This window comes from Parasteatoda tepidariorum, chromosome 3, assembly GCF_043381705.1.
Source record: "Parasteatoda tepidariorum isolate YZ-2023 chromosome 3, CAS_Ptep_4.0, whole genome shotgun sequence".
Lineage (NCBI taxonomy): Eukaryota > Metazoa > Arthropoda > Arachnida > Araneae > Theridiidae > Parasteatoda > Parasteatoda tepidariorum.
The window spans coordinates 7,026,315-7,039,335 of NC_092206.1; the positions used below are offsets into that span (position 1 = coordinate 7,026,315).

The window sequence follows — 13,021 nt, forward strand, 5'->3', positions numbered from 1 at the left end:
AAACCCACAAACTCTTGGACATGGGCCCAACCTATCAGGCTATCCCGCCGTGTATTTTTTTTTTTTTTTTTTAGTGTTTAAATGCTTTTTCTTTTCATTTTTCTTGTTTTTAAAATATATATATATATATATATATATATGCATATTTTATAATTTTTCCACGCTTTAAGCAAGCTAAATATTAACTTTTAAACGGAAATAAAAGTTAATCATGAAAGTAAGCTTTGAAATTAATAGTTACAAAAACAAAGTGACAAAGATAACTAACGGAAAAATAAGCTAACAATTAATAGTTAGCAAAAGAACTAGTTAACAAGAAATCACAAAAAAATACCAGTCAATAGCTATAGAAAACAAGCTAACAATTAATAACTAGCAAAAAATAATGATAATTGTTACTAACTAATAAAAAATTAGTCGAAAGAAATAATTAATCCCTCAATACACGAGCTTTTATACTACATATTTTTTTATTTCACATTCAAAATTATTATCACAAACTATTTAACACAGTGTATTATAGGTAAGTAAACAACTTTGAAACTAATTTTTTTCATTGTGTGACGTCAAATTTCGAAATCGTTTAAAGTGTGCGCCCCCCCCCGAAAAAAAAAGGTTGAGAATCACTGTTCTAGAGAATATAGTTCTGATTAGACCCGAAAATAAGCACTAGCCATTCGCCACGTGAACAAAAAAAGAAAGTTAAAGAAAAGTAAAGAAGTTTAAAAAGGACCTAAATTTAATAAACAACCGGTCACTTTTTCAAATGTTTTTTTAATTATTTAAAGACAAAAAATTTAAAAAACAGAATTTTCGTTAAAATGTTCAATGCTTCTAATTAAAAATTTGATCCTTTAGAGTCCATGAATTTGTGATCGTCGCGCGGAAGAAGAGCTCTTTAACAATGGGATACCTGCAAGTGATGTAGTGTGGGTATCTCGATCCTGATTGGTTGCTGAAACGTGACATTTGTTTACGTTAGCCTTTGGTCTTTCCATTCTATTTCGAGTAAGCCGAGCCCGTCAAGTATCAATTCTTTTAAGTTATACATTCTTTCACAAAGATTCTTCCTCAAATATTTCAATTCTTTCACTATGTATTTACACAGAGACTTAACACAAAGACAGGCATGAAGTCACATGGATCATAAACAAACTAATTATGCATCGAAGTTGCCAGGTACACAAAACAGAAATGTATGATGATTACAATAAAATATATAAACAAATAATAAATCTAAGTTAAGTAAAAGAAGTAGAGGAGAAAGAATTATATTTCAACTAATTCGATGTTCGATACGACTCTGAATTTAATTAATTTATCGTTAATTAAGAATCTCTTATTTATCGTTAATTAATATTTTATAGTTTTGCATATGCGTAACTGTTAATCAACGTAATTTATAAAGTCGAGGCTCCGCCAAAAAAAGGTTGATCATTTAAGGTCCCATAGGCTAAGAAAAATTGGGAACTGCAGTCAAGAATCTGCATAAGTTGTAAAAAAAATCTGTATCTTCTATCGAATGCAAAACGGAGTAAATATGACAAAAAAAAGTGTCATTCAAATTGTTTATCAATATAATTAATAGAGTGATAGATGAAAATAATTCTAGATTAATATTTTTAAAAAATTGTTTATCTTTATAGTAACCAACAAGATAAAATTGATTTCGGCACTTATTTAATGCAAATTATTCATCAACCAAATTAATTAAGTGCTAGATAGAAATAACTCTAGGTTAAGATAAAAAGTATTTTATCTTTAAACTAATCAACAAAATAAAAATAATTTCGGCACTTATTTACTATAAATTATTCATCAATCAAATTAATTAAGTGCTAGATAGAAATTGTTCTAGAAAAGATGAAAAATATTTTATCTTTATAATAACTAACGAGATAAAAAAAAATTGGCACTTATTTAATAAAAATTATTCATCAATCTAATTAGTCAAAGCTAAGAAGAAATGATTTCAGATAAAGATAGATAAAAATAGTTTATTTAACTAGCTAGATCAAAATAATCTCGTTACTTAATGAAAACTAATCATCAATGAAATTAATTAAATTCTAGACTGAAAAATTATTAATATATTCTACCGTACTATTTTAAGAGTTTGGGAGGAGTTGTAATAGTATTTTTAAAACGAAAAACATTTTTTTTTGTCGATAAAAAATATACATTAAGTATCGTTATGAAACTGAAAGAAATGTCTCCCGATTCGGTACGTTATGAACGTAGATAAGTTAAACAATATTCGTTCCATGTATTCTTTTTCTTCACAATTTTTTTTTGTGTTAAATTTTAAAACACAATTTTCTCATATTAAATAAAATATTTTAACTGAATATTTAAAATGACAAATACGAAATTATAAAATAAGTTAAAGCAAAATATAATATAAAATTAAGATAAGAATCATACGCATGTTTTTTTTTATTCCCGCTAAATACATAAAACGCATATGCGTTAATAATACGAGCAACAGAAACGCTTTTCATGCATTCAATATTACGCGTGAATCATAATATTATTTAAAGATCAAACAGACTTTTCCCGAATCATTAAACAAATTATATACAAGTAGATGGAACTTCCTAATTACCAATTACACATATATATCTTATAAATCTTTATTAAATAGTCAGACTTTGTGCAAGATCATTAAAAAGGCTAAATAGGTCAAGGTATCTCTTTCAGTAGTAACGAGTTTCATCGTACGCTTTTAAAGAGCAAAAAGGAATTGCATTTGTTTGAGGAAACTAGTGCCGATGGGCTGATTCTCAGTTGTTTTCCTAATAAATGAGATTATAAGTATCTTCATACGCTGATGACATTTGTTTTCGTTGAAGGTAATTTAAATAATAATGATTAAATAATACTAATCGAAAGACGGAAATCACATGTATGATTCAATTTTATGCATGGATCAAAATTACGCGTACGTTTTAATGTAAGTTCGTACTATATTTCAAAATTTCGTATGCTTTATATATGTTAAATTTGAACAACACATTATTATTTTCAAAAAATTATTATAATTTTTTTGTTGTTGCATTTTTCGATAGTTAATCCCTTTAAGATTATTTTATCAAAATATTGAATTGTTCAACTCCGCAGCCTTGTAACTTTGAATCCAATCCAGAACTCCCGGATCAAGTATTGGGAGAAATTTGCATTCGTTGAGTACTTTTTGATGGAACTAACCCGCATTTTCGTTACATGGTGAGGAAAACCACGAAAACCTCCCATGGTTAGCTTGACGGGCAAGGGAACTCCATACAGAGCCCTAATAATCATTTCGCCTTATGGTACTTGAAATTTTTGACCTTTTAAGTTCCTACCAAAAGAGAGATTTTATCATTTTAGTTGAAGGCAGTTTGTTGCCAAATACAGTTTTAACCTTCATTAATTCCGAAAGCAGTTAAAGAAAGTCGTTTAGATCTGAGTAAATGTTGAAGATCTGCGAAATTTAATTAATTAAAGTTTAAAAAAAATTAAAATATATGTCTTCCTGAGAATTTTTCCAAATATGTCTCTTAAAACCTTCATAGCGGTTCAGCAGGTTCAGCACTGGCCACCCAGTGAGGTGTCCAAGGTTCGAATTCCAGCGATGGTTGGATTCGAACATTCCCGACTTCCACCAACAATGAGGTTGAATCAAAACATCCTCATTGGTAGATGAATCATGGGTTGAAATCCCCTTGCTGTCCAACAAACTGTGGAAGGTGGTCAGGGTTTTCCTTTTCATGTAACGCAAATGTAGGTTAGTTCCAACAAAAAGTCCTTCAGGAAATCTAGTTTGTAACAATGCTTGATAAAGGAGTTTCCTTGTCTTCGGGATTGGGCTCAAAATGACAAGGATATGGGGCTCAACATTGATAGTCGTAAACTCAAAATTAGCTCGGCTTCAAATCTTGTAATAAAATAGAAAAGAAAAACTCATCAGACTAAATAGAGGAAAAAAACAGGCTTCCTTAGGGCTAAAAAATTATTTAAAATGATAATAAAAAAAGCGTTAAATGTTTCTGAAGATAAATTAAACTATATAAATAATAATTAAATGTTTCTTTTTTTCCCATAAAATATGCTTGGTTTCAAATCGAGCACAAACCACTGATACAGTCAAAACGCAATAAATTTTAAAATTATACTAAACATTTAAAAAAAAACCCAGTTCCTGAGAGAAAAAAAGAATCATGCATTCTAACAACAATAGTACCAAAACTAAAACAAACATTTAGTTTTAATTTCTTTGCTTTAATTTAGGCTAGTTTTCCTTTGTTTGAATGCAACAACAATGAAACTTTCTAATATAGATAGTTCTTCCCTATCTCTTTTTTACAAATGCAATTGTTCACGAATATAATTTTTGTAGTACATTTTTTTTTAGTTCTTCGAAACTATTGTGAAACCTATATTCAAGAGAAACGTAATTAATTAAAAAAAAAAAGTAGACATTCTTACACTTTTTTTCAAATATTAGATTTTTTTTTGTTATGAATTATGTTTAAGATTTTAAGTCATTAGCGTATGTATATTTGACCGAAGCGCCACCTTTAATTTTCATCAGATTTATTTGTTTTAATATTTCACTTTAGGTTGCGTGGCAACCTGAGATAGTTTTNATAAACATTTCACATTATGGCACTTGAAATTTTTGGCCTTTTAAGTTCTTACTAAAAGAGAGGTCTTATCATTTTAGTTGAGGATAGTTTGTTGCCAAATGCAGTTTTAACCTTCATTTATTCCGAAAGCAGTTAAAAAAAGTCGTTTAGATCTGCGTTATTGTTGAAGATCTGCGAAATTTAATTAATTAAAGTTTAAAAAAAATTAAAATGTATATCCTCCTGAGATTTTTTCCAGATATGTCTCTTTAAACCTTCATAGCGGTTCAGCAGGTTCAGCACTAGTCACCCACTGAGGTGCCCAAGGTTCGAATCCCAGCGATGTTTGGATTCGAACATTCCCGACTTCCACCAACAATGAGGTTGACTCAAAACATCCTCATTGGTAGATGAATCATGGGTTGAAATCTCCTTGCTGTCCGACAAACTGTGGAAGGTTTTCAGGGTTTTCCTTTTAATGTAACGCAAATGTAGGTTAGTTCCAACAAAAAGTCCTCCAGGAAATCTAGTTTGTAACAATGCTTGACAAAGGAGTTTCCTCGTCTTCGGGGTTGGGCTCAAAATGACAAGGATACGGAGTTCAACACTGATAGTCGTAAACTCAAAATTGGCTCCGTTTCAACGCTTGTAATAAAATAAACAAGAATTTCATTAGTTTAAATTGAGGAGAAAACATGCTTCCATAGGGTTAAAAATATTTTTTAAAATGATTTTAATAAAAGAAGCATTAAATGCTTCTTAAGATAAACTATATAATTGATAATTAAACATTACTTTTTTAAATGCGTGATAAATGTTTCTGAAGATAAATTAAACAATATAAACAATAATTAAATGTTTCTTTTTTTCCTATAAAAATGTGTTATTTCAAATCGAGCACAACCACTGGTACAGTCAAAAAGCAATAAATTTTAAAATTATACGAAGCATTTAAAACAAAAATCAGCTCCTGTGAGAAAAAAGAATCATACATTCTAACAATAATAGTGCCAAAACTAAAACAAATATTTAGTTTTAATTTCTTTGCTTTAATTAAAGCTAGTTTTCCTTTGTTTGAATGCAACAACAATGAAACTTTCTAATATAAATAGTATTTCTCTATCTCTTTTTTACAAATGCAATTATTCACGAATATAATTTTTGTAGTAAATTTTTTTTAGTTCTTCGAAACTATTGTGAAACCTATATTTTCAAGAAAAACGTAATAAATTTAAAAAAAAGAAGACATTCTTACTCTTTTTCCAAGTATTAGAATTTTATTGTTATGAATTCACTATTTTTTGAACTTATTGAAAATATTTTGAAACAATAATATAATTCTCTTTTGCATTTCAAATCATTTCGCCACTAAAAAAATGGGATCCGTATAATTTCAGAAAGAATAATGATACAAGCTATGTAATTTTTTCAAATTATTTTTTTAGCTAGATCTTGAGAACCACATATGTTTTTTATATTTTATATTATAACCTTCGTTGAACAGCTGTACGACAACTAATGTTCCGTAGTCTTGTTGTTTTGAATCTAATCTAAAAGAAGACAAGGCAAATCCTGGGTTCAGTATTGGGAGAAATTTTCCTCCGTGGAGGAAATTTTGATGGAACTAACGCACTTTGCGTTACATGAAGAGTAAAACCACGAGAACTTCCCACAGTTAGCCTGATGGCAAGGGAACTCAAGCCCATGATCCATCTGCCTCTGAGGATGTTTTACGTCAACACTGCGGTGCGAGCTGGGTGCTGAATTCGTATCGACCAGCCATTGCTGGGATTCGAACGCGGTTCACCTCATTGGAAGGCGAACGCTCTATCCCCTGAGCCACCAAGGCTCAAACCACATATGTTGTAAAACACATACTTATAAAATATTCTTAAATAAAGTATTCAATTTTCTCTTTCAATTTTTTGCTAAAAAGTGTAAAGCACAAAATTTTAGAAACAACTATAAATTTTTTTTATAGAAGTTGTGTAGTTTTTTTTTCCAAATTATATTTAACTAAAAATTAGAAGCCGCAGAAAATGAAAAACAAGTACAAAAATTTCTTGAATAAAGTACGCAATTTTTACAAATTGTAATTCGCTAGAGAATGTGGGGAGCACTTTTGTTTTTAGGAGGCACATTTCGCACCTCTTATCTAAAAGACGATTATTATCAATATAAATTAAACAAACAATCGAAAAACTCTGACTTGAAAGATAAATATTATCAGTATAAATTGTTTGAGAAAAAAATACTATGTAGAAAATTGTGCCCACGAAAAAACACGAGAACAGCATATCGAAGAATTTGGTGTTTGAGAAAAACCACTCTAGAAAGATGTAAAACCATTGCCGAATGGACAGGCAATATCAGGTAAGCGAAAGAAACTTTCAAGTTTTCATGGTCAAAAGTTGGAAGATTTCTAAATAATGACCTCGATTCAACAAGATATGTTATCTTCGTCGACAGGGTATATCCTTCGTAATGGCCACTAGAACACATTGTCAATAACAGACCACACTTCACATCGCTCAAGGTTTGTTGCCGAGTGATGAATTCAAACTCTAAATATTTACACGCTTAGAACTTCAAATATTTATTTAATGGCGTAGAAACTGGCTCCCATACGGAATTATCGAAATTTGACATTTATCATAGAGAATAATTTATAAAATAATACTTGTAAGCATAAATAACTTTTTATTTCATTAGATGTTTCTACGTGGCAGACGAAAATTAATTCATGTATTTTATTTTATAACCGTCGTTGAACAGTTGACTCAATTTTTGGGTTTACGATCACTAATGTTCAACTCCGTTGCCTTGTAATATTGATCCCAATCCAGAAGACAAGAGAACTCCAGGATGAAGTATTGGGAGAAATTTGCCTTTGTGAAGGACTTTTTTGATAGAACTAACCAACATTTGCGTTACATAGAGGGGAAGATCACGAAAACCCCCACGGTGACAAGGGGACTCTAACCCATGTTCCTTAACCACTGAGGATATTTTACGGCAGCACTGTGGCCGATGAAAGCCGGATTCGGAATTCGTATCCCCCCAGCCATCGCTGGGATTCGAACCCCGGTTCACCTCATTGGAAGGCGAACGCTTTATTCCCTGAGCCATTACTGCTCTAATTCATGTGTGATGAACAGGTGAGGAACATGGCGAAAGATGAACAGGATTAAAAGTAGATATAAGAATTACATGATTCGGAGTCGATTATACTGCGCCAAGCTGATAGAATGGGTTTTAGAATTTTTCGTTGAAATAATTCGATTGAAATGAACTGTTGGCGAAATGGTAGTGTGATAAATTGAATTGGGTGAGAAGAGTTAATGTGAAATTGTAGTGGTATTGGTGAAATATTTCGTTGGTAATTTCAACTTCGCTACACTTTTACTGGAAATTTAGTACCCCTTTTAAAACTGTTTCTTCCTAATTTGATCCAAGAGATAATTAATAAAGTGATGCCGTATTTCTAAATTTTTAATAACTATACAAATTATTCGTTATATTAATACGATTTCATTGAAATATTGAATTCTGTCTTTTAAAATTATATAATTTAAAGTGGTGTAAAATACAACTCAATGTCTCAACAAATATTAAATAAAATAATAATTCATAATAATAATGAAATTATGAAAAAAAATAATAATTCCATGTCAAAAATTTATTTTTACAAGGAAATATTTTTGGATTCACAAATTTTAAAATTGTGCACACGAGAAATGAGGAAAGCGTAATAGCGAAATGCGTAAAAAGTAAAATTAACTAATTAATAAATTAATAAGCTAATAAATTAATAAGTGAATAATTTAATAAGTTAATAAATTAATAAGTGAATAAACTAATAAGTTAATAAATTAATAAGTTAATAAATAAATAAATAACTAATTAATAAATTTCGACCGTGCTTCTGACTAAACTACTGGAATCATGCGTCCCAGATTGCGTATTTTGATGGCCAAAAATCCAAGTTCGTGAAAATCAAATCATTAGAACAAAAATTATTTGCTGCAGAATGACTGTTACCGGGCAAAGGGTAATATTTTTAGAGAGGGTTTAAGAAAAAGAAAAAAAAGTAAACATTTTCTCAGGGAAAATAACTTGAGAGGTGTAAAGCTTTTTCCCTCCACTCATTACACCAAAAAAACACCCTATTAATCATCTGATACGGAAAAACAAGGTTTAGATTACAAAGTTTTAAACATTTTAAAATTTCGTTTAATTAGAATATTGAAATTATTTGTTGTTTAAAACTATATGTTATTAACTAATCAATTCATTTTTAATATCAATATTAATTATTTGTTTCTTTTCTTTTCCTTAATGTTTATTCTTTTAAATTTTTTACAATACTTCTAACTTATTTCATGAGATAATTTTATTTAAGTAAACTTTGTTAGTATGTTAATAGTAATGAAAAAATTTTAAAACTGAGTATTCGTACTAAAAAAAAATTAATTTACCTGAACATTTAATATCATCCAGAAATTTCCGTCGCAATTCCTTTATGTGATCATCTTCAACGAAGAATTTATTCTTGAAGATAGGCATACTGAGGATACGCGTGATAATGAACTGTCTGAAGAGTCGTCAGGTGAAAGTGAAATCGATGACTGTTTGGGAACCCCCTGCGAATAGGCTGGGTAAATTCTTAGGGCAAAATTATTTAGATATTCCGTAGGAACTCGTTCCTCCACTTTCTGTTTCGTCAGAACGTCAAGTTTCGTTTGATTTCACTTTTCTGGTCTCTGTTAGATTTCTTTTTTCTTCTCGACCTTCAAATTTCGAACGTTCTTAAACGTCAACTGAGTTTTTATTGAAGGTCTATTCTGTTCTTTTGTGTCCAGGGGCTATCGTAAGTCGAGCGTGAAGATAAAATTAATCACACCTATATATTGACCGTAATGAACTACGTTTGCTTATCCTCCTGGATCTTCTAGATGAAAATAGTAGCTTTATCTGATGCATTTTAGAAAGAAAAAAAGAAGAAATGCAAAAGTGATAAGATATATTATTGAGTAGCGATTTTCAGAAGGCCAAGAAAAAAAAACTGACGTCATGCAACTTGTTGGTTTTCTTTGTTTACATATTTTTTTCGTATCTTTTCTTCTTCATATTTTTTTTTGTAAAAGGGACAATAATAACGTCAAAGTCAGAGGTTATTGTACAGTTTAGACTACTCTCCACGAGAGAGACTACTCTCTTTTCCAAAGTAAATTGGTCGTCCTTAGGGGTTACTTCAATTGACTTCGAAATGTCATTGAAGGGACATGATTTTTCGCAAACGATTTTAATTTTACGTAATATCATTTTCTTGGTGCAGAAAAGCCGCTTGTGTTGGCGTCATGAAAATCGGATTGATGAATGTAATTTAGAATTAAAAAAAAAAGACCCCTATTCATAAAACTATGTGTAAAAACAAATGAACCAATTATGAATGATGAAATAATTTTAAATAAAAAAGCAATTACGTTTTTGTTCAAGTTTGCGTTTAATTTTATATCATAAAAATTCTTTTGCTTAAAATGAAAAGCGGTTTGTTTGAGATGCTTATTTCTTACTAAAACAACTTTTTAAGATCTAATTTAGCTTTCAACTCTATGAGATTTTAGATCTCTTTTAGAGAACGTCAAAAAAAGCTCTCTAAATAAGACCCACTCACAAATATTTTGAACACATTTGAATCGACTTGTTTGTTTAATATTTTTTATTTTGATATTTTTTCGTTTTTCCTTATTTGACCTTCTCCTCATGGGGTGAAGAGGTTTGCCCGTTTAATAGGGGAGGTTTTGATGGTCTCTCCTAAAGGTTTTCTTCAACACAAAGTCTATGGAAAAAATTCTGCGCCTCCCAAAAAAGTCGTGAAACGAAGGTCGCAACACAAAGATAATCTTTCCTGTAGGTTTAGGAAAGTTTGAAAGTTTGTCAAATCAAGAATTTTTACCTGAAAACTAATAACCAGTAGCAGATAAGGACCGAATATTTAAGAAGCACTCGACTAATTAATTTTGAAATACTTCTCAATACAAGTCAATACTTTAACTAGTATAGCTTTCATTGATAGGGTTCAATTATGCTTATTAAAAGGGTTAAAGTGAATTGTTGATTTGTGGCCAAAACTAAAAGTGCTTTGAATAGAACCAAAATTTAAAGTGGATAAGGAAATTATTTTATGTTCAGTGTTTAGGACATCCATAAATGATGTCGCTTTTCCTTTCTTTTTCTTCTTCTCTGGCATCACAACCCCAGGTGGGTCTTAATCTTCCTCAGCCATCCTGTTCTTCGTTAAGGTATTCCACTTTTGTGTTTCAGTATTTCTATCCATTTTTCTTCTCTGTCTCAAAGAATCCCACTTCACGATACTCCAGCTTCCCTTTTCTTAAGTGTCACATCCCAAGACAAAATTCTTGATGGTACAATCAAAAAATTTTGATGATTTATTTTGGTTTCAGTGCAATTCATGATGGTCCGACATCATTTGATGGTCGCCATCATCTAACATTTTCCATTATGCGTTCATGGTTTTTGATATGCCAACAAACTTCCATCATTCCATGATGGAAAATTCTACTTTCATACACTATGATGGTTAACCACAAAGGAAATTTTGATTCTCATGGACAAACAATCGATGGTGAATCGTGATGGTTTCAACTGCACATTTCCATGATGGTTTAATGGGAATTCATGTTGGTTCTCAGGAATAAACCATCAAAACAATTTGTTTTTTCATGTTGGTCCATCATAAATCAGCCTAAATTCCTACATTATGGTGATGGTGATTCATGATCGTTTCATCATTTGTTTTTTAAGAAACTCTGATGGAAACTTCTGATGGTTTAACATGAACAAACCGTCAAAACAAGTTGCTATTCTTATGTTGGACCATCATAAATCAGTCCGAATTCCTACATTGGGATGATGGTTAATTAAGTTGGGTACTATCAAATATATAATCAATTTCAGTGTTTTCACTACAGCGCGAGAAAGCGAGAAACTCGCATTTTTTTTTCTTTTATCGCATTGAGAAATGATCACGGCGAGAAATTCGCGCATTCTATAAATTAATTTCAAAATTCGCGAATTTCGCGCAGTTTGGAAAAAGCTTCGAATTACGCCATTTAGAATAAAATCCGTTTCACTTTTCTTCCTTGATCTTTCGTTATTTTCAACATCTGCCCCGTTATCTAGCTTCCCTATTTACCTATATTGTTCAGAACCTTTTCCAACAACAGAACACAACCCCCTTCAGAACACATTTCTCTGCAACCACGTGTTTACCGTAAGTTTTCTTCATGACGTTCANGTTGGACCATCATAAATCAATCCGAATTCCTACATAGGGGTGATGGTTACTTATGTTGGTTACCATAAAAAATATCATTTTTCAGGATGGAATTATTGATGGTGACCATCAAGACTATGTTGGTCCATCAATGGAAAACCATAAAAAATTTTGACTTACATATGAAATCGCATCACATAAATGTATACTTGCAGTTTAAAAATGTATTTCAATCATATGCATCATACTCCAAATTTTATGTTTCGAACTTTAACCAGGTGTTTTTAGAAAATTGTAACAAAATAGGAACGAAAGACGGAAAAAAAAGAGATTAAGAACGGCAGAAGGAAAAAATATTAACCTGGATCAATTTCACGAAACTCAGTTTAAAATATACAAAATAACCATTTCAAAATTACACGGCAAAATGGTTTTATTTTATTTTATAACCACTGCTGGAACAACCGACCCATTTTTTAGTTGACAAATATCAATGTCCCAATCCCTATCCTTGTAATTAGGAATCCAATCTAGAAAGTGATGTAGCTTTTGATTAAGCATTGCGATAAACTAGCCTTTGTGGTGGACTTTTTTTATAGAAATAACCCGCATTTGCGTTATATGGTGAGGAAAACAACGAAAACCTCCCTTGGTTAGGTCAACCTGAAGCAGATTCGAACCCATGATCCGTTTACGACTGATAATGTTTTATCTCAGCACTGTGGTCGGTGCGAGTCGGGGGCAGAATTCGTAACGACAAACCATCGCAGAATTCGTAACTATAATTAACTGCGCAAGAGCCGTGATTTCTCAGGTGAAAGAGCGTTCACCCTCCAATGAAGGGAACCGGGTTCGAATCCCAACTGTTGCTGATCGATACGAATTCCCCATCCGGCTTGTATCGACCACAGTACTGACGTAAAATATTCTTAGTGGTGGACGATTCCTGGGTTAGAGTCCCCTTGCTGTCAGGCTAACCGTGAGAGGTTCTCGTGGTCTTCTTCTCCGTTTAACGCAAATGTGAGTTCTATCAAAAAGTCCCCCACGAAGTCAAATTTTCCCCAATACCTGATTTAGGAGTTCCCTTTTCTTCTGCATTGTGTTCAAATGATAG

The 13,021-nt window shown here is 31.3% G+C and overlaps 2 protein-coding genes across 2 annotated transcripts in view; one reads left to right on the forward strand and one right to left on the reverse strand.

Annotated features, from left to right (window-relative positions):
* LOC107455483 (motile sperm domain-containing protein 2) overlaps positions 1-9,570 on the reverse strand; it is a gene marked incomplete at its 3' end in the record, with an annotated part of 11,815 nt that extends 2,245 nt beyond the window's left edge. Inside the window, 1 exon segment of the mRNA XM_071178290.1 lies at positions 9,086-9,570. Coding sequence (XP_071034391.1) covers positions 9,086-9,173 — 88 coding nt within the window.
* Positions 1-13,021, forward strand: part of LOC107455484 (uncharacterized) — a 383,034-nt gene that overhangs the window by 33,915 nt on the left and 336,098 nt on the right. The gene's annotated exons all lie outside the window — the stretch shown is intronic.